A 22,375-nucleotide genomic window follows, 5' to 3' on the forward strand; every position below is an offset into this window, starting at 1 on the left:
GAAACGAAGTATGACACACAGAAAATAATAGGAATAACCAACAGTGCTTGAGTACTTACTATCTGTCAGGTACTATGCTAACTTACATTACATGTATTATCTAGGGTTAGTCCTCATAACCTTGAGGTAGGCTTTATCATTATTCCCATTTTATACATGAGGAAACTAAGACACAGAGGGTCTGAGTAACTTGCTAAAGTGATGGATCCAGGAGTCAAATCCAGAGGGTCTGGCTCCAAGGGTTGGAAGTAAGGTCAGTACAGTGTCTTGTTGGAAGATTTGGCTCTGATTGTCTGGAATTTGGGTTAGATGTAAAAGGTCTAAGCTTATCTTTCCCTCACATAAGTGCTAGCATGGACTCAGCACAAAATCGATGCCCACACATTTATTGAATGAGCCTCTGGGAAGTTATGGAGAAAGCACAGACATGTCCCAAGTTATGATGATATAGGATAACATTTGAAACAGCTTTGGGGGCAGTAAAGTTTTGGGCTGTACATTTTTTGAACACCCATGTTCATCCTATCCTTTTGGAAAGAATGAAAAGTTCTGACCTATGGTACATCCTGACATTTCCTTCTTATAGTTCCTAGTCAGCTTGTGTGTGGATGGTGTTTTCCCAAAGCACATCTCAGAACTCTCTCAGAGGTTAGGTAGAGCAGGGTTGGGAACCCATGATGAGCAAGGGGACTGCTGGATGTCTCCCTCATTTGGCTAAGAGCAGAGCACCTGATAAGTTATACTTCACTTTGCTGATGAGGTCACCTCTGAGAAGATAGAGAACTTAATTTTGACAAGGAAGGAATCTTTTCAACTAGCTAATGGAAACACTCTTGTTTTCGTGGCATGTGTAATAGCCATGTATACATAAAGGCTCTTTCTCTGCCTCAGCTCCCCCCACTTCTGTCTCCCACAGCTGCTGGTTACACCTCTATGCCTTTGCTCCTGCTGTCCCATCTGTCTGGAAATTCCTTGCCTCCATTCTTCATACTCCTTACCTAGACAATGCCTCGTGTTCCCAGATCAAGTGTTACCTCTTCCTGGAAGAATTCCTAGGTTTCCATCCTTCCCGCCCAAATCAACACTTCTCTTCTTCACATGCCTTATTAGAATGTGCACCAGCCTGTGTGGCCAGGGGCCTTCTGACCACTTCACGCACTTCACCATGAGCTATATCAGGGTGGGATCTCTCTTGTACATCTCTGTAGCCCCAGCTCCTGGCAGTGTGAAGAAATCAGATTTCACAAAAACACGTACAAAATACAAAAGGAGAAACATAAACCTAAAGGTGTATCCTAAAGAGTTGAATGGACCTGCGAGAAATGTGCCAAGGAGGCCAAGGCTTAAACGAGGTGAGACTCAAGAAAGGTGCTAGAGACAAGGAGCTTTCCCTAAAGTATTCTGAGCCAGAAGAGTCAGCAGAGGGAAATACACTGCTTGGTGGGTAGGCAGCAATGTTAACAAACGGTAAGGGTCAGGCTGGGAGTCTGCTAATAGAATCCAATCTCCATCAGAGAGACTGGCCTTCGCATTGGGAAGGGAGCAGTGAAAAGAAATAGTTGCTGCCCAGCATGGTGAAAATGCTGGCATGAGGTCATCTAATTCAGGGTATCTCAGTATGAATGCACTTTGGGGTCACCCGAGGAACTTGAAACTTCCCAAGCCACACTGCACACCAGGGGTGGGACCCAGCCATCAGTAGCTTTCAAACCTCCTCTGCCAATATTGAGAACCACTTACTGTTCTAGCTTTTTTAATGGAACGCAAGCCTACAGACCCAGATGTATTACAGCTTGGGAAACTTAAGGATTATGCAGCAGAGAAAATCTGGAAAATAAGAGAGAGGCCAGAAAACTAAAGATGGGAAAATGCTTCTTGATAGTGACAAAGAACAAAGGGTATCATGAAAACTGTGGAAGTTAAGCTCCAGGTTGTCTCCTGGCCATGTGCTAGAACTTTGATTACAAAGACAACTTAGGAACGTTGCTGTGTCCCATTACGTCAATGGCGTGAAACTAGTGAGAGCTCAGACAGAGCAAGACATCCTAAACCCTAAACTGATCTCCTTTCCCTGGGTGGGGCCTCCATTTGGCATATCCGGGGAAAGTCACTGGGTGATGTGTGTAGCATAACTGTCCTCAAAGCAGAGACGAGCCCTAAGGGGGTCCGGTAGAATGACAGTCTGCACAGGAGCTTCTTATCCGTGCCCATGACAAGATGGCATAGGTGGGGCCCAAGGTCTTCAGGGGTTTCCTGAGCTTTACAACATCTGAAGCACTTTCCCATAGTTTGGCTCACACAGTCCTTACAATAACCCTGAGGTGACAGACATAATTGACTCCACTTGACAGAAGAAACAGACTCGAGGATGTCAAGTGACTTGTCTAAAGTCATGGAGTGACTATGTGGCAGTTCCAAGTCCCAAAGCCGAGCCTTCTTATCGTTTGGAGCCAGTCTTGCCACCACTGCCCCATCTAGCTGAGGGGCTTTGGTGATGGATTCTCGGGGTTGCCTGTAACTGCGCCTGCCCAAGCCAAAACTTCAAAGGAAATCATCACGGGCACAGCCAGGGTTCCACCTTACCTTAAGGGAACATAAATTCAGAGCTATGATGGTAAGTAGGATAAGGGCTTGGGAGTGGGCACTTAGCTGGCTGTTTTATATGGATGGCCAGCGAACATTTCCCTGAAAGTGACAATCAAGCAGAGGCCTGAAGAAGATGAGAAAGCAACCTCCCGATGCCAGAAAAGAGTGGACAGAGGCCATGAAGTGGGGCTGCACAGTGTGCCCCAGGAGCAGCAAGGAGGTCCGTGTGGCACTAGAAGGGAGGTTGGGGAGGAGACATGGGCCAGACCGGCCAAGTTTGTTCTGCTGCTTACCTGAGACTGAACACGGGGCTGCTTTCCAGTGTGCCCACCGTGAGTAAGGCTGCTAGGATATGTTGTTTTGTTTTTTTTTTAAGTAAAAAAAGTTTTTAAACATTTATTTATTTTTGGGAGATAGAGATGGAGCATGAGCAGGGGAGGGGCAGAGAGAGAGGGAGACACAGAATCTGAAGCAGGCTCCAAGCTCCAAGCGTCAGCACAGAGCCCTACATGGAGCTCGAACCCGCGACCCGGAAGATCATGACCGGAGCCGAAGACAGATGCTTACCCAACTGAGCCACCCAGGAACCCTGCTATGATATTTTGTACACATTGCTCTCTGAGGCATTGACCTAGCAGGGAAGATACCTGCCAGCACACGGTCTCAAGCCCCAGCTTTTCTGGCTGTTGACAGAACACCACACGTTTCTGCTATCAGTTTCTGTTTCCTCTGCTGCGAAATAAGGGATTGGGTGATGGGGGAGCTTGGAGACCTTTCAAGTCTGTTCCAGAAGTCATCACCCCTATGGTACTAAAGGCACTTTATAGCTCTAGCCCTATGGGTGTATAGCAATGTGGAAAGGGTCAGTCCACTGGCAGAGCCCCACAAATATGGTTTTGGCTTCCTCGCAGACCCCCCAGCACAGGGTATATGTGAGTGTGTGTGTCCGTGTGCATTTAACTTTTATTTACCTAATAAGGATGTTATCATAATGTTATTTATATTACATTTCTTGAATTGCTATAGAGGCTGTGCATTTTTCCACGTAGTGAATAAGTATTCTGTATTTTTCCTTGGGTATAAATAGCTCATTTCTTTTGATTTCTTATTAAGTGGAATTTTGGGTAAGTAACCGATAATCTGCTTTTCAAACCACAACCTCTAAGAATGTGTGATGGGTAATTTTATATGTCAACTTTGCTAGGCCATGGTACCCAGTTTTTGGTTAAATACAAGCCCGGATGTTACAGTGAGGTTTTTTGTTTTTTTTTGTTTTTTTTTTTTTTTTAATTTTTTCCCAACGTTTTTTTTTATTTATTTTTGGGACAGAGAGAGACAGAGCATGAACGGGGGAGGGGCAGAGAGAGAGGGAGACACAGAATCGGAAACAGGCTCCAGGCTCCGAGCCATCAGCCCAGAGCCTGACGCGGGGCTCGAACTCACGGACCACGAGATCGTGACCTGGCTGAAGTCGGACGCTTAACCGACTGCGCCACCCAGGCGCCCCAACAGTGAGGTATTTTTAAACATGTGATTAACATTTACATCAGCAGACTTTCAGCAAAGCAGGTTGCTCTTCATGGTGTGGGTGGGTCTCATCCTATTAGATGAAGGCCTTAAGCGAAAATGCTGAGTCCGCTGAGGAAGAGGGAATTCTGCCTCCAGACTGTCTTCAGACTCAAGATGCAACATCATCTGCCGCTGAATTTCTGGACTGCTATCTGCCCCGTAAGTTTCAGACTCGGTAGCCCCCACAACCACATGAGCCAATTCTTTCAAAGGAATAAATCCTCCTCCCCACCTCTCCCTCCATACATACGTATATATTTCAGTACATCACACAATATATCTATGTAATACCATATATACAGATAGACAGATACATATCACATGCATCCTACTGGTTCTATTTCTCTGGACAACCCTGACTAATACAGGATGTGTATACTCATGGACACCTAAGGTCTGCACACCTGTGGGAGACCTGAGCTTCCTGGAACAAAAAGACAGCAGGGATTGTGTCTGGTGTGGGTGGACCAGCCCAATTTCATTTGCCTTCTGATCTTGTCTCAGAGTCCTAGCTCAAGGTCATCTGATCAAGCCTTCTTCTTGCCACCATGATGGACTCCTGTTCCCACCAACCTGGCAGGTCCTTGGCACACAGGCCTGGGCTGCTATCACCCTCAGTGACAGGGCACAGCAAGAACATGCTTGTCACCCTGCGTCTCTTGTAAAATCTTGACCTAGATCGTCTCTTTTATCTTGTACATACGTCCCAACATAAATTTCCTATGCTTTCCCATTTGAAGACACTGGATTGCTTTCTTTTAATTTAAAGCTTTGATTTATTTTCTACCTATTCTCTTTATCAGAATTCTCAGGTTGTATTTTTCCCATTTATTATAGTTCTTCAGCTACTTTCTAGATACCACTTTTGACCTTGTAGAGATCTGTCTCTATTTCCAATGCTACCCCCTTTATGAGCAAACTTTGTTTACTGATCATATACTATCCACCGTGTACCTACATGCGTTTGAACACTTTAGGCTCTCAATAAATGTCTTTTGAGTAGAATTCCCATCACTAATTAAATATATCCGCTTTTACAAAAACAAAACCAGGGGTTCCTGGATGGCTCAGTAGGTTGAGTGTCCAACTCTTGATTTTGGCTCAGGTTATGATCCCAGGGTTGTGGGATCGAGCCCACATCAGGCTCCTTGCTGAGGTAGAGCCCATTTAAGATTCTCTCTTCTCTCCCTCTGTCCCTCTCCCCTGCACTTCACACTCTCTTTCTCTCTCTAAAATTAAAAAAAAAATTTTTTTTGTAAATAAAAAACCAAGACCAAAATAAGCATGCAAATAAAGGGTATGTTTGTCAAGGAGCCAGCCTGCAATGCATTTTGATAAGTGAAGTGACTAAGTGAACTTGTCCACTTACCCACATCTCGCCCTCTCACCTGGAAGTGGAGCAGGACCAGGCCTAGAAGAGTGAGTGGTAAAGGCCCACAAGGGGACTTGATGTCATAGTAATTATAAGTCACAATCACTTGTTTGAAGTGAGGCAGCTTATAGTATGGGAAGGGGCTCAGATTTGTCACCAGTCAGACTTCAGTGTGAATCTCAGGGTAGCCACAAACAAGCTGTAAACCTTGGGCAAGTTACTTGATCTTTCTGTGCCTCAATTTTCCATAAAATGGGGAAATAATACTAACTTTACAAGATTGCTATAAAGATTAAGCCAGAAAATGTTTGAACCACATAAAACGGCTGACATTCAACTGGTTTTGACCTAGAAAAACATTTTCATATAGTTCAACCTGAACCTTACATCTGTCAATGTAATGTCCTGTTCTCACTTTATGATGGTGAGAGGAGGGCACTGGACATGGAGAAAAGAGGGATGTGGAATTCTGAAGGGATTTTACATGACCCTGCCACAGGCATTGTACATCTGGGGACTTTTCTCTTCTCATCTTTAAAATGAAGGGATTTCTAAGGTCCTTGAAATTCTGACATTCTGTAAAAATTATTTGATTAAATGTCTGTCACCTCCACTAAACTCAGCATCTCAAGGGATCACCATTGCCTCCACCAAGCCCTGGGCACAGTACCTGAAGCATAATGTAGTGAGTACATATTTGTGGGGCGAATAAAGTACAGGAATAGCAAAAATCAGAACTCATTTATTCATGCTTAACACTTCTTGAGTATCTATCATGTATCCGATATTGTACTTGAACTTGGGGAGACAAGGATAAAGGTGCTAGTGGAGTCCTTGTTATGGACTGGACTGTGACCCCCCCCCCCATCCATATGTTAAAACCCTAACTCCCAGTGTGAATATATTTGGAGATAGGGCCTATAGGGAAGTAATTACAGTTCAATGAGATCATAGTAATGGGGCTGTGATCCAATAGGACTCACGTCCTTACAAGAAGAGGAAGACACCAGAGATGCCCCCTCTGCCCCTGCTGGCAACTGCAGAAGAAAGACCATGTAAGGACAGAGCAAGAAGGTGGTTGTCTATAAGCCAGGAAGAGAGCTTTCACTAGAAACCGAATTTGCTGGCACCTTGACTATGGATATCTAGCCTCCAGACCTGTGAGAAAATAACTGTCTATTGTTTAAGCCACCCAGTCTGTGGTAATTCATTATGGTAGCCTGAGCAGACTAACACAGCCCTCAAGGAGCTCATCATCTAGAAGCCGAGGCAGATGAGGAGGAAGTGCTAATGCTGAGAGATTAGTCCTCTGAGATGGTACAGACTGGGCTGTGGAAACTCCCAAGTCGCCCAGTTGAGACTGAGAGGCAGGGGTGGAGGAGGGCCAGGAAGGCTCCTCCAAGAAAGTGACGTCTCTGGCAAGCATAGGAGCAGGAAAAGAAATGAGCAGGAGAGAGAGGAAAGGGAAGGAGGGCGTCATGAGCATGGGAGCAGCCTGAGCACAGGCCTCAGAAAACAATTAAGACTGAGTGAAAGGTAATAACTGGACAAGAACCAGGAGCACAAAGAGAGTCAAAAGTTCGAGCAAACCATCTGGAGAATTGGGGGACAAGATGAAGAGTGGACAGCACTTACGCAGGACAAAATCAAATTCCAAGACACTCTGGGCAATCAGAGACCCAGTTCGTAATTAAGTGGCTTGTGCTTTGTCAGGACAGGGATTTGAGAGCAAATGGCTCTTGCCTCATCACCACCTTTCCCCTGGCTTCCTTGCTTCATCACGTGAACCCGCTGGGTCTCTTCTGGCCTGAAAGCTCTCGCCTGCCAACCTCACCAGTCGCAGCCTTTCTGGGCACAGCTGAGTTGCTTGTACGAGTTACCTCTACCCGCCCCATCTTCTCCCCGCTCTTCAACCCACCGCCCTGCTCTTCTCTTCTCTGACGTCGTCAGTGGCTCTTGGCTGCTGTGATTTTGTGTGATCTGACCCTATTGTTCACTCCCCCCTTCTGGAAACTTAACACTTCGCCGGAATGCCTCTCTGGTGTGTAAGCCTCTTGAGGGCAAAACCTGTATCCGATTTAGTCACCGATGAAGCACTCATTGCCCAGTGTGGTGTTGGGCCCGTAACAAGCATCTGACAACTCTTGAATAAATGGCTGTCTTGGCCTCTTTGACACCCCTCTACTCCAATCATGTGCCCACTTCTTTGGTCCCTCATTTCCGGTGTCCTTCACCAAGGCTTCTTCCTCTGTCCTCTCCTTAAATGTTGCTCTTCCCTAAGGTTCTGTCCTTGATCCTATTCTTATTTCATGCAACATGGTGTCTTTGGGTCGCCTCACCTACCACCTCCTGTGAGGACGCCTGTTAAATCTACATCCCCAAGCTTGATTTCCATCCTGAGCTGTGGACCTATAGCCTCCGACTGGACAGCTATCTCTTAGCATCTTGTGAAGGCACATCCACATCCACATGCTCTTACAGAACACCTCTTTCCCCCCAAATCTGCCCCTCCTCCTGTCTCCTTTCCCTGGCACCACCCTCTACCCAGTCACACAATCCAACTACCTACTAGTCTTCCACCCAAGCTAATTCTGACAATTCTAGCCCCTTAAAGCTCTCAAATCCATCTCCCCTAGTCCTGTTCTTTCCACAAATATCCTACTCCCGGCTTTCAGCATCCCTCACCTGGGGTAAGGCATAGACTCTGGATTACTTTCTCTGTCTCCCCTCTAGCACTCTTTCTGGCCTCCCACCATACTGCTACCAGTGTGATCTCTCCAAAAATAGAAGTCCGCTGAAGCAACTCGGACCCTCTTTACCTTCAGAATCAACTTGAATTCTTTAGCATAGCAAAGCAAGTATAGTAACAGTACTTCCGGCTTCTGGTAGATCAGTTTGCCCTCCCAGAGCAAGAGCTGGCATTTGTCCCAGGGCCTGCGGTGTAGACAGGTTATGCCTCCATTCCTCCAGGGAGGAGAGAGAGACAATAACTATTGATTCATCCTGGAAACATTGCTCAATGCCCTGACATTCTGATGTTTACCAAGCATGGATTTGTGAAAGGAACTCCACCTGGATGTGCCTCCCATGGAGATCTCGGAGGGGAAAAACACTTGAATGATTTGCCAGGGTGGAGACTACAGTGAGGCAAGTGAGAAAAAAACCTAAGGAGGCACTCTCAGGATCATGCAAGCACCTCCTTCAATTTTGCACCATAGACACCGCACTTGCCTCACCCTGTTCTGTGAGTGTGTTCATCTTGCTTCCCATTCCATTGGGATAAATTACGAAAAGAAGCCTGGATACAAACTACTAGCATCTTATGAGTTTAGATTCTGGATGAAATTAAGTGATCCCTTTAAAAATTTAGGTTACATATGGGTACCTAGGTGGCTCAGTCGGTTAAGTGTCTGACTTCAGCTCAGGTCATGATCTCACAGTTCATGAGTTTGAGTCCCATGTCGGGCTCTGTGCTGACAGCTCAGAGCCTGGAGCCTGCTTTGGATTCTGCATCTCCCTCTCTCTCTGCCCCTTCCCTGCTTGCACTGTCTCTCTCTCTCTCTCTCTCTCTTTCAAAAATAAACATTAAAAAAAATTTTAATAAATAAAATAATAAAAATTTAGGCAAATTAAAACTTAATCTGGTTGGTGGATATATAAATTGGATCCACCAATCTGGAAAACAGTTCGGCCAAATATATTTGGAGATTTAAGGTTCTTGTGCCACTTCTAGGAGCCTATTCTAATTAAAAAATCACATATGTAGGGGCATCTGGCTGGCTCAGTCAGTAGAGCATGTGACTAGCCCAGGGTCTTGAGTTCAAGCCCTATGTTGAGGATAGAGCTCACTTAAAAATAAACATGTATGTAAACAACTATTCTTATATACAAAGATATTCATGTATAATATTTATAATACTTAAATGGTGGTACATTATGCATTATAACACAGTCACTCAAGTGATAATTATGTAGACATTAAATAAGTAAACATGCAGACAAAACCATATAAATATAATGAGTTTACAAAACTGGACGTATAGAATAATCCCAAACTAGTCAATACCCAGGACATGCTTAGAAAAAAAAATAATAAAAGATTGAAAGAAAATGCACAAAAATGTTAACATTAATACCCATAAACTTCTGAGCTTAGGGATTATGGGTGGTTTTTGTGTGTTTCTAAAACATTTTTTCCCATTTTTTAAAATGTTAAATAATGGTCATGTATAACTTTCATAATAAAAAAAGAAAGTTCTTTTAAGTAAATTTTTTTTTAAAGAAAATCTGTTTCGCTCTCTGGGACTTCTCTTCATCATTGGTATTTACCAACTGGTCGCCACTCCAACTCTGGTTTAGGAGAGAGGCTGAGAAGTTTTTGAGGACAACCAATAGGGTTTGTTGCTGTTGCTTTTAATCCTCATGAGCACATTTGGTTCAGATAATCTCTATGGCTGTAGCGCTCCACAAATTCCACTGTCTGCCCAAGCAACTCCTGACTCTGGCAGAACCAGGGCATATGGCTTGTACACAGCAGTCCCCCTCAGCGTCCAGGACTTACCACGATCCCCGGATATTTCAGCTCCTAGCTTTGCGATGTTGCTAAAATATCCCGAAACAAGTGCTGTGAGCCGTAGCTGGCTGTTCGGAAGCCTGTGGGGGGTAGGGAGGCTCTCAAGACCCAGGAGGGGGAGATGGAGGAGCTAGATACCCAGCTGTCTCATTAGCCCTGAACGCTAGAAAGCTGGATTTCCTTTCACATAAATTGATATTTCTGACCTCTATTTGTATTTACATCCAGAGATAACGAGCCCTGAAGCTTAATTTGGACCCAATGCCGATAAAGAAACTGAGAGTCACGATGCCCTTACTGCCTCTATTTCCTCATCAGTAAAGAGAGCTGGATTAGGTTTTCTCCAAATGGGCTATTTTATTGATAAATGTCGGGCAAGCAGGTGTGCAAGTGTGCACTTAATCACCAGCACCGTCATCAGAGCTGCCTGAGAGGCCGAGTGTCAGAGGGTGTGTGTTTCTGCCTAAGATGCCGCTCGGACACCACTTCAGCCAGGGTGGCGCATACCGTTGGCATCGAGCAAGGGTCCGGTCTGCAGGCAGGTCCATCCTTGCACCCTTTCCGCTTATGGGTAGGGGATGATCCAATGATCCATCTAGCCAGACAGCTTGAAGAAAGCTGCCTTTTCTTTTAAAAGATGTTTAAAAGGACCCACAAATCTAACCGAAATAATTAGAACTAACAGAATCATTTTCACTAATTAGAGGTCCCATGGAATTTGCAGACTTGTTTCCACCTAGGATGCAGACATCCAATAAATGCCCTTAATTTTTTAAAAAACGTACATATATTCTTTTTTCCCAGAGTCTATCTTTCACCCAGGACAATTCATACGAGATTTAAGAATATGCAACGATAGCACTATATCTAATCTAGCATCATTAAAAAACAACAACATAATTCTAACTTCCTAAAAGATAGGAAGCAGGAGAACAAAGGGAAAAGTGGGGAAAGGCATCCACATAAAACACAGTATTATGGAAATGATTCTGGAACAATACCATTAGCTCTATCCCTAAAAGTCCACTCACCTGCCCTTCTTAGACATCTCGTGTACTTCTCTTCTTCGCCAATGCACTCTGCTTTCAGTGGCCAAAACCCATCCCCACCACAACAGGAAGATGCCAACTTTCATATTCTGGACAGCCAACATGGGTTTCCAAATCCAAACAGTTCTCTCAAGAAACAGCAAAAAGGAAAAGGATGTTCTTTTTCTCTCTTAAGACATTATTGGTCTGTTCATTATTACAAGGATGTTTACTCATGCAAAAAAAAAAAAAAAAAAAATAAATCAACCCACAGTATGTAATCTGGAGAGCAGGAGAAAGCAATTTCCACTAAACCTATAAATCCTCCTACGTCAGATGTCAGGGATTTTCTGAACTGAGGTTGAAGCCCTGTGTTCCTGTCGAACAATTATTTCGACCAGTCTAAATTAGTTCATCATCAGATGCTTTGAGTATGTTAGTAAAGGTCTGTATTTTCTGGTCCAGTGAATAGAAGGAAAACGGACCAAAGCAATTTCCAAAATGAGAAATGCCAGAGGTGCTGAACCACTTCCTATGCCAAGTTAATGAGCTCCTCCCTGGATCTATTTTAAGCTTCCGGCCATTATTATTTGCTTTAGCTGAAGGCTGGATTTGTACAGCGCTCCGCCCCCACTCCTTCCTATGCTGAATCCACAGAACCTCTGGGCTTCCTACCTGGGCAGGTTTTCTATATGGCTGAGGTTGGGAGGGCTAGTGGGGAAGAGGCTTTTTTGTCTTCATTTGCACAGAAAGAACAAAATTTTCTTGTCAGCTGTATTATTTGTATTATGAACTTCTCTAGACTTTTCACATTAAAAAAAATACCAGAAATAAATTAACAGTAGCCATTAAGTCTGTGTTATCTATTGTTAAAAACAACGGGCCCAAAATGGAGTCACTTAGGCTAAGCTCCATGTCACCAAATCAAGACTTAGTTTCAGCTCTCCCAGAAATGGAATCTTTTTTTTTTTTTTTAAGTTTTGTTTATTTTGAGAAAGAGGGAGAGAGAGACAGTGAGCACACCAGCAGGGGAGGGGCAGAGAGAGGGAGAGAGAGAATCCTAAGCAGGCTCTGCACTGTTCGCGCAGAGCCCAATGTAGGGTTCGAACTCAGGAACTGTGAGATCATTACCTGAGCTGAAGTCAAGAGTTTGACACTTAACCAACTGTGCCACCCAGGAGCCCCCAGAAATGGAATCTTAAATCAGTCAATCAGGAATCGCCTAATTAGCACTAGTTAGGTAATCTACCTGACAGACCCTTGTCATCCCCTAAAAAAAAAAGCAACCTTGCAGTAACCAGCCCACTTAAAAAAAATTTTTTTTTGATGTCTATTTATTTTTTAGAGAGACAGAGTGTGAGCAGGAGAGGAACAGAGAGAGAGGGAGACACAGAATCACAAGCAGGCTCCAGGCTCCGAGCTGTCAGCACAGAGCCCGACATGGGGCTCAAACTCATGGATCGCTCAAACTCACGGACCATGAGAGCATGACCCGAGCTGAAGTCGCCACTTAACCACCTGAGCCACCCAGGCACCCCTAACCAGTCCACTTTTTTGTCAAGTATAACTTCCTTGTCGCCCACCTACACTGCACTTCTGCTTCTACAAATCTCTCATTTTATAGAACTCCTCAGAGCTCTTTCCTAGCTACTAGATTAGATGTTGCCTCATTCATGAATCATTGAATAAAAGCAATAAGATCTTCAAAATATACTCAGTTGAATTTCTTTTATTGTTTATTTGAGAGAGAGAGAGAGAGCAGGGAAGGGGTAGAGAGAGGGAGAGAATCCCAAGCAGGCCCTGCACTTTTGGTTCAGAGCCCAATGCTAGGCTCAAACTCTCAAACTGTGAGATTCATGACCTGAGCCAAAATCAAGAGTCAGACGCTTAACCGACTGAGCCATGCCTCTTCAGCTGAATTTTTTAAACATCATAGTTTTTCTTTTCTTTTTTTTTTTTTTTTGTTCAAAAGACCGCTATAATCAACTGGCCAGAGTTTGTATCTTCATCAAAGAAAAGCAGTCTCAGAATCTCATGGAAGAAGACAGTACAAGGTCCTTCAGACTACTGACTCTTCAAATCTTGGCTGACATGGCTTGGATAATTTTCAGAGAATTTTAGCAGAAGTTAGTTGGGATTTCCAGGCCTCTTTATAGTTGAAAAGCAGACAGTTTCATGAAACTGCTAACCCGACATCCATCAGAATGAGAATTAATTATATAAGATTGAACCAATTGCTGTAGGAAATTTTATTGAGGTTATTTGGAATATCGTTGATTTGCTTTAATGCTCTATCTACTGGATGTGTAAAGAAGCCTTTTCTTTTTCTTTTTATGCTCTATGCTATTCACAATAATTTTGTAAATTCTGCTGTTGTAAACTAAAATGAGACATTTAAAAATGATATATGATTCTCACCAACAGTCAATTACCCCCCTTGGAATTCAGAAACTTACCTAGTCTCTTTACTTTTCAATGCAGTTATTTATATATGTTCAATAAGAATCTGTCCTCCTTTTTGCCAGAATATAACTAAAAGACTCCATTGTGCAATCAAGGCCTTGCCTGAAATATTGTCATCGTCATACTCAGTTGACTAGATGTGACAAGCCATTTTAAATAACAAAGTTTGGGGGCACCTGCCTGGCTCAGTGGGTAGTGCATGACTCTTGATCTCGGGCTTGTGAGTTAAAGCCTCATGTTGGGTGTAGAGACTACTTAAAAATAAAATCTTTTAAAAATAAATTAATTTAAAAAATAAAGAACAAAATTAGGCTGTAATTATGGAGTCAATGTCTGCAAAGTCCTCTGAGGAAAACTGGCCTGGACCAGTTTATAGGGACCACCCTTTTTAGGTAGTAAGAAAGGTCATTTCAAAGGTAAGCCATTGGGGTAGTTTTCAAAACCTCAGGAAGAGAGGAACTTGCCCAAAGGTACTGCAGCTAAAGGCTGGTGGAGGATCTTGGGACAACAAATAAGACATGCTTTTCAAAGTCCAGTCTAAGATTCCTTATGATAACTTGTAGGTAGGAGTTAACTTGGTACCATTTGATGCTGTATTACCCTAGATTTTGCAAAGCAAGCTGAAAGAGGCCTCTCTGATCAATCAACAATCTTGATGCCCCTATTTTAAGTAATCAGCCAAACCTAACGTGACCAGCTTTTTTTGGTGACCAAGAATAATCTTTGAAATTATGTATGATCACAGGGGGAAGGAAATCTGTCAGGAAAAGCTGTCAGATATTGAAATGGTCGTAAGATTATTGCGTGTCCTTACAATAGAATGCAAAGCTTTGTCCAGTGGACCCTCCTCATTCTATAACGATGTGGCCTTTGATTGTCTTTGACCAGGTTATTTTACAACGCCATAACAGTAGACATTAACATGTAGAAAACTGACAGTAATATATTTTTTCTGCCCATAACTATGCAAATTATTCCTTTTTTCCAGTAGAGAATACAAATCTCTATAAATCAAATCCTCAAATGTACTAGTTGTAATATCTTATTGGTCCTCTAACCAATTAATGAGTTAAATAAAAACTTTGACATGTGTCATAGTTATATGAAAGTTGTGATTAGATCTTCTTATATAAATTATCCCTTAACAGCACTCAATAAATAGATGTTGAAAATAATTCAACATATAGAAATAAAGGCAGAATATGTGATGTCTCCAGAAGTCAATGCAAGCCAAGCATGATTAGATCATCGGTGGGGAGTTGCTGACCTGAAGAGCCAAAGTGGCAAAGAAGAAAGATTCTGGGGCTGAGTACATAAAAATCTCCAGGTCGAGAAGTCATTGAAGGGACCATCAAATGGCTCTTTGATGCTCATTTTGGAAAATGAATTTCTTTCTTGTTTGGAGGACCCTGGGCATAACCAAAGAGAGCAAATCCAGATGGCCTCAAATATGCATTTCCAATCTTCTCTCAGTAGCTTAGCAGAAAGCCAGCTCAGCAGGTCTGAGTTAGCTCAATGGAAGGACGGGCTGATGCTAGATGCCCAGCCTTCCCAATTAGTCCACTTCCCCCACCAGAAAGCTCCAATGACAGAGCCCTAAGAGGAGGAACCCTGTCTTAGGGCCCTTTCTGTATTTGGACCTAGCCAACCATACCCAGCCCAAGCACCCTTCTTGGGGGGATCATGAGGGCTCAAAAAGTCATGTGCACTTTGCTACTTCCCTACTTATAGGTATTTATTTATTTATTTATTTATTTTTAAGTAGGTTGCACATCCAGTGTGGAGCCCATGGTGGGGCTTGACCATGAGATCAAGACCTAAGTTGAGATTAAGAATGGGACGCTTATCTGAATGAGCCACCTAGGTGCCACCCTACTTATAAGTGTTCTTAATAAATGTTTTTTCTCCCATCAACACCATGTGACTCTATTGCAGAGAATATCCATGACATTTTTGCAAGACAAGGACATAAGAGGGGTTTATAAAGAGTATATGTGGTCTAAGAGTACCAGTTGGGGCTAACATCTGGATTCAGGAAGGTAGAGGGGTTAGAAATCATGATCCAAGGCTTATCGAGGACCCACACTGACCTACTCAAGTATAGTATTTCCAGACCAATTTTAAAAACCACTGTTTTTGACCAAATCCTCCTTTTCCTTTATTTAGCATGACAATCTCTCTTTCTAATTTCTTTTTTTATTCCTCAATTATCATGGCCTTCTCTACATCAATGCAGGAACTCCAGGGTAGTAATTCCTTCAGTGGAGAAAGGAACAGGCAGTAGTTGAGGCTAGTTTGCTTTCTCATTGCTTCTTCTAAGCTCTTCAAGTGTCTCCTTGCCTCTGGCCCTCAGAACCAGCCCAACACTCCATGCCCAAGGCACTCACTGACCAAGAGAGTCAACTTCAGACACCACACTCCTGGTTGCTCCAAGACAATGGCCCTGGGCCTTCATGAACTGTTTCCAAGTTACTCACTCCAGAACATTCTCTACATGCACACCAATTTTGCTCTGACTCTGAGCTCAGTGTCTAAATGTGGTTTCCCAGCTTTGGACTGAAGTTTGCAAGGAGGGAAATCAGAGATAAGAGATGCCCTAGTGGCTCCTGTGATAAACAGATTTCATATCTGTTCTTTCCCTTTTCTAATTACTCATTTACTGTTATCTCCCTGAACAAGATTTCAGTCATCAATGAGGCATATCTCTTTTGCTCATCATTTAGAATCTTAGCTGGCTCACAGGAGGTGCTCAATAAATATTTAGTGAATGAATAATGAACATATTAAATGCCCAATGCTTTTATTTCCTAAGGAAGAAAATACATAAATACATTTAAATTTTTTCTAAGTTTAATTCTGAAGCATTTCAAAATATAGGAAACAATTTCAGATACTCATGTATTGATAGGAAACGTTCAACAATGTTTGAAACAAAAAATATTTTTCTCTCGCCTTGAAAGTTCATCCAAACCCATCCTATGTAACTCATCGTTTTTATAAAATAGCCTCTCCTGATCACAATAACTCATCTTAAGTTCTCTCTCTCTGTGTACTGGTATCACTTATTCTGTACTGCAAACGGCATTTTCTTAAATGTTTTTTTTTTTGAGAGACTGAGAGAGAGAGAGAGTATGAGTGGGAGAGGGGCAGAGAGAATCCGAAGCAGGCTCCAGGCTCCGAGCTGTCAGCACAGAGCCCAACATGGGGCTCCAACTCACAAACTGCAAGATCATGACCTGAGCCAAAGTCAGACACGTAACCAACTGAGCCACCCAGGTCCTCCAAGGTTAGCTCCAGGTTAGCATTTAATTATCTATTGCCTAAAATGGTTGGCTACTTATTTCACATACACTGTACTAGCCTTCTTTGTCTAAGGGCAATATAAAATGTCATTAACTGTATCTTATTCATCTTTTCATCACAGCAGCACCCAGCACAAGACTTTGTACACTGTTGGTTGAAAAATTACATTCCTTTTTGATTCTTTATTTCTCATAATTATGGTCAAAAAAGAAATGTTTCATGAATGCTTAGACAAATACATGTTTCATGAATGCTTATGTGGTGATTCTCTGAACAATCTCTCAGACATTTGGCCAAAATCCTTGGGAGGTTGGGCACTCGGTCTCCTTCTTATGAGGCAACCCCTACTTCCTGTTTTGTCAAGTTCTTTCCAGTAGGAGCCACAAGTGAGTTTTTAAAATGTAATTTTGGGGCGCCTGGGTGGCGCAGTCGGTTAAGCGTCCGACTTCAGCCAGGTCACGATCTCGCGGTCCGTGAGTTCGAGCCCCGCGTCAGGCTCTGGGCTGATGGCTCGGAGCCTGGAGCCTGTTTCCGATTCTGTGTCTCCCTCTCTCTCTGACCCTCCCCCATTCATGCTCTGTCTCTCTCTGTCCCAAAAATAAAATTAAAAAAAAAAAAAAGAGTTTAAAAAAAAAAATAAATAAATAAAATAAAATGTAATTTTTAGTTTAATTTGATTAGAAGTTATGAACATCAACTAGCAACAGAATCAGTAAGAAAAACACGTATATAGTCTCCCACCCTTGAAACAGAGAATGAAGGAAGGCAGCACTAACAATTCCTATTTTTTTAAACTATCATGGTTTGCCATTTTAGATGACTTGAATTTTTTCCTCCATCAGACTAAAACTAGTAATGAGAAGAGCACTTATGACATACAGAGTATTTTCAGTATTTTCAGTATTTTCACATCTTGGGTGACTTTGGATATGTTTTGACTTGCTGTACTGCAATCTCTCATTTGGAATAATCCTTCTAAGCCACAGATCCATCTAGGACTAGCAATAAATAATAAGTATCTATAAAGTGCTGTGTCAATGAAAAGAATGATATCACTGAAATAATTCGCAACAACCTTCTCAACAAGTGACCTGTGGAAAAGCAATAGATCGTTTAAAAAGTAGTCAAAAGTAGTGCCTCTCAAGAAACGAATCTTAACTACAGAGTACAAACTGATGGTTACCAGAGGGGAGTTGGGGGGATGGGCGAATTCGGTGATGGAGATTAAGGAGTGCATTTATCATGGTGAGCACTGAGTAATGTATAGAATTGTTGAATCACAACATTGTGCACCTGAAACTAATATAACACTGTATGTTAACTATACTGGAATTTTTTTAAAAAATAAAAAATTAAAAGTAGTGGTCCTCAACCACTATTTCAGTCCACCCAATGGACTGAAGACTACTGGGTGACTTTGGCAAAAGCCAAGGGAGTCCATCAATCTATACAGATACTATATCTGCAAAAAATAGAGGCTTGACTCAAGCAGGCTTAAAAAGGAACGTATTATCTCACAAAACAAGAAATCCAGGCTGCAGGTTTGTTTGATTTAGTGGTGTCATCAAAAACTCAGGTTCTTAAAAAACAACAATTCAGGTTCTTTCCTTCTTTCATTCTTTTATGTGTTTTTTGTTTCCTTACTCATGGTTGCAATATGGCTGCCAACAGCAATAAGTTTCCTTATTCATATCCAGTGGGAGAGAAAGAGAGAACACCTCTTCCCAGAGCATGGAAGAGAAGCCCTTCCCTTAAGTTTGACTGGGCCAAGTAAGGTCAAAAGTCCATCGCTGGACCGCTACCTTCACTGGGGAAAATGTGATCTGACTGACTTGGAATAATCAGGATCCACCTCTGGATTGGAAATGGAGCAGATGCTTGAACAAAACTGGAACTGTGACTCAGGAAGGAGGAAAACAGGGTGAAAGCTGGCTCAGCCACCAGTGGTACTCACCACAGGCGTGAAGTCTGTGCACTGTGAAGACTAATGCACGACCTGCCTTTGCTGCTGTTTCCAACCACCTTAGTGGCTTCTATGATCGATAAAATGCGAACCCATTTTAGAAGTGTTTTGCAAGTACAGCTGAATTCATAAGGGCCTTCAGCCATATATTTTCTCCACCTAGTGATATTTAAATTATGACTACAGGGGCGCCTGGATGGCTCAGTCAGTAAAGCACCCGAGTCTTGATATCAGCTCAGGTCATGATCTCATGGTTTGCGAGATCCAGACCCACATGGGGCTCTGCTCTTATAGCACAGAGTCTACTTGGGATTTTCTCTCTCCCTCTCTCTCCGCCCCTCCCCTGCTTGCTCTCTCTCTCTCAAAATAAATAAACATTAAAAATTTTCTTTTTAATTATGACTATAGTCATCTGATTAGAAAGGAAAGAAGGAAGGAAGAAAGGCTGTTTGTTATGTCAATCTATCAATTACATCACTGATCCTGTGCGGAGTCAGTGCAGCCCTGTCTCCCTCTGCTGGAATCATGATAAAATTGTTAAGGCACCTTTTTATCATTTCTAAGTCTGTCTTTAACTGAAACACAGAGGCTTCTAGGTTCAAGTATAACTTCATAAAATGTCCCCTAGTTTCTTGTTGGTGGAGTTTGATATGCTTGTCACAGTTCCAGGGGAGTCGCTGTGGAGAAAAAAGGAAATACTGTGAGGTCAATCTATTCCTAAAGCCCCAGTGACCGTTTGGCGCCCTTCGTGGGGTAGCTGGGATTTAAGCAGGGTGTTGATGTGAGGCTCCCTCAGTGGCATGATGTGGTCTGAGAGCTAAATGCAAAACACAAGGACTTCTTTCATTGTCCCCAAACCAACCCAATTGCTGAATAATTGCATTTTGCTATTGAGTGGTCCTGTGGCATTTACAAAACACTGTTATATCCAGGGTTCCATTTGGCCCCAAGAACCAGCCTTGGAAGCAGGCACAGGAGTACTACTTCTACTTCATCCACAAGAAACCCGAGGCCCCAAGACATTAAGTTATTTCTCCCAGGACATGTGGATAGTAAACAGGAAAACTTGTACTTTTGATCCCAGAGCCTGTGCTTTTCCATTGACTCTAACCCCTCCCCCTTCCTGAAATGGCTGGTCTGCAAAATGATATTATTTGTCACACAGTCTTCTTCTTTTTTAAATTTTTTTTAGTGTTTATTTATTTTTGAGAGAGAGACAGAGTGTGAACGGAGGAGGTGCAGCGAGAGGGAGACACAGAATCTGAAGCAGGCTCCAGGCTCTGAGCTGTCAGCACAGAGTCTGACACAGGGCTCGAACCCAAGAGCTGTGAGATCATGACCTGAGCCAAAGTCAGACACTTAATCCACTGAGCCACCCAGGTGCCCCTGTCACACAGTTTTTTTATTTAACATGTTGCCCAAAGCATTTAGAAGACATCTCAGATCTTTTAGTTAATTAGTTCCGGATTCTTCCCTGCTAATTAGGGGAAATGATTCATTTGAACGAAAGAGTGGCTTTTTGGCCACAGTAAGAATGGATTCTTTGACTAAGAAGCCACGTTTGGAACTGCTCAACACTTGAAGAAAAGAATGTAATTTAATTTTACCATAAAATAAACAACAGGCTTAAACTGAACTCAGCAGCAGCAAAGAAGGACGTAACAGTTGTGCAATTTTTAATGTCTGACTATTTAACTTTTTGTAGCATGTGACTGCCTTGACTCCCAGATTAACTTTCGTTGCATATCATTTCTTAAAATAAATTAACATAAATTCCACTGTCTCTTTGAATCTGTTGAAAAATAAAAACAAAATGGCTAGCTTCAGAGTGTATTCATTTGTCTCCGGTTTTTCAAATGACTTGGTTCTTTGCTTTAAGGGGAGAAAAAACACTGGAGACCCTTAAGAGTCAGTGAAATGAATGCTTTTTTGTAGATTTGTGTCCACTTTCTGCCCTCTGAGGGCCAATGCTGGACTTTCCTTAGGGGCTTCTGAACTCACCCCAAATCTTGCTCCATACTCTGCCATTCCAGCAGGAGAACATCCAGGATAGCTCCCATGTGATTATAAATTCACAGGTCAGTGGAGAATTGCAGTCCTTGATCAACGATAGATAGAATCATGTCTTGGTCACTGATGGATAGAATCATGACCATTCCAGCTGGGGGGAGGTGTTGGTGCTCCCCAAGTTCATCTACCTCATTTATGAACAGAAAACAGATCCAGATGGGTAATTTGGTTTGGGTTGCTTTTTCCAAGTGGCTACAAAGTTGTAGGAGGTTCTCGTTCTTATTAGCTCCATTTAGGTACCACTGGTAATTTCCTGTTTTAGTCAATGCTGAAGATAGATAGACAATCCCTGGTGATGTGGTTGTGGGGGCCATAACTCCTACTTCTAATTTTTCTGCAGAAAATGCTAAAAAAAGCAGCACAGGTGGTTTTCTCAGCCTGTTCTTCTCGGGTTGAATATTCAGTTTCAGGAGTTGCTAAATTTCACCTAACTTTAGAATTTCCACAACTCACATTCTGAAACCTCAGTGTTAGGGACATGTAATATTTTAGATAACCATGATCATTTTGCTTAAAAACTGAACTTTATTTTCAGATCAATTTGGAGGTGTTAATTAGTGGTCCCCAGGAATTTTATTTTAAGTTTTTATTTATTTATTCATTTAAGTAAGCTCTACACCCAACGTGGGGCTCGAACTCATGATCCTGAGATCAGAGTCATAGTCTCTTCCCACTGAGCCAGCCAGGTGCCCACCCCTCTTTTTTTTTTTTTTTTTTTTAAGGAGTGGTCCCCAGCAATTTTAAAAGAAAAAAGAAAAAGGGGCACCAGGGTGGCTCAGTCGGTTAAGCGTCCCACTTCAGCCCAGGTTGTGATCTCACTGTTGGTGAGTTTGAGCCCTGCGTCAGGCTTTCCCTGTCAGAGCTGAGCTTGCTTGTGATCCTCTGTCTCCCTCTCGCCCCTCCCCTGCTCATGCTCTTTCTCTCTCTCAAAAAATAAATAAACATTTAAAAAATAAATAAATAAAAGAAAAAAGAAATGCTGTGCTGTCCATCCCCTCTCCCCAGTCCCCACCCAGAAATGCAAGGTGCCTTCTGACTCAGTTGTCCACAGCGTCTCGGACAGAAGGGGGTGCAGCCTGAAGTACAGGGGTCTATAAGAAGCAAGGCCAAATGTCCAGGCAGTGAGGATAGACATGCCAGTAAATGACCAAATGGTCTTGGATATGGGGATGCTTCCTTCTTAGCATTCAGTGCTGCAGGGTGTTTCCCACCTCACCAGGGCACCAAACTGTGTGTCCTGGGAAAGTAGGAGCTCACAGGATCTGTTCCATCCTGTGGGTGGTTCTGATTATCTCATAAATGCAGAGTTTTCGCTGAGAATATGGCTGACCCAGCAGTCTCACCACAAACCTCCAGGAAGACCGAAATGGGAAATCAGTAAGATTTTAGGCAAACTTGCAGTTTCCTTCTGTTATATCTTGGAGACAACTTACCAACAAATCTGAATA

The 22,375-nt window shown here is 42.7% G+C and overlaps 1 protein-coding gene across 3 annotated transcripts in view; it reads right to left on the reverse strand.

The window, feature by feature from the left end:
• Window positions 1-21,053, reverse strand: part of GABRR1 (gamma-aminobutyric acid type A receptor subunit rho1) — a 41,872-nt gene extending 20,819 nt beyond the window's left edge. The window contains exon 1 of one of the 3 annotated variants that reach the window (XM_060616157.3): window positions 20,859-21,053. In XM_060616157.3, the coding sequence (XP_060472140.1) occupies window positions 20,859-20,917 (59 nt within the window). In that variant the 5' untranslated portion in view covers window positions 20,918-21,053. Of the gene's footprint in view, window positions 1-5,524; window positions 5,555-11,131; window positions 11,635-20,858 lie in introns of those variants that run through there. The other 2 variants (XM_060616156.3, XM_060616159.3) reach the window with 2 other exon arrangements.
• Window positions 21,054-22,375: the final 1,322 nt, after the last annotated feature.

This window comes from Panthera onca, chromosome B2 (assembly GCF_046562875.1).
Source record: "Panthera onca isolate mPanOnc1 chromosome B2, mPanOnc1 haplotype 2, whole genome shotgun sequence".
Classification (NCBI taxonomy): Eukaryota; Metazoa; Chordata; class Mammalia; order Carnivora; family Felidae; genus Panthera; species Panthera onca.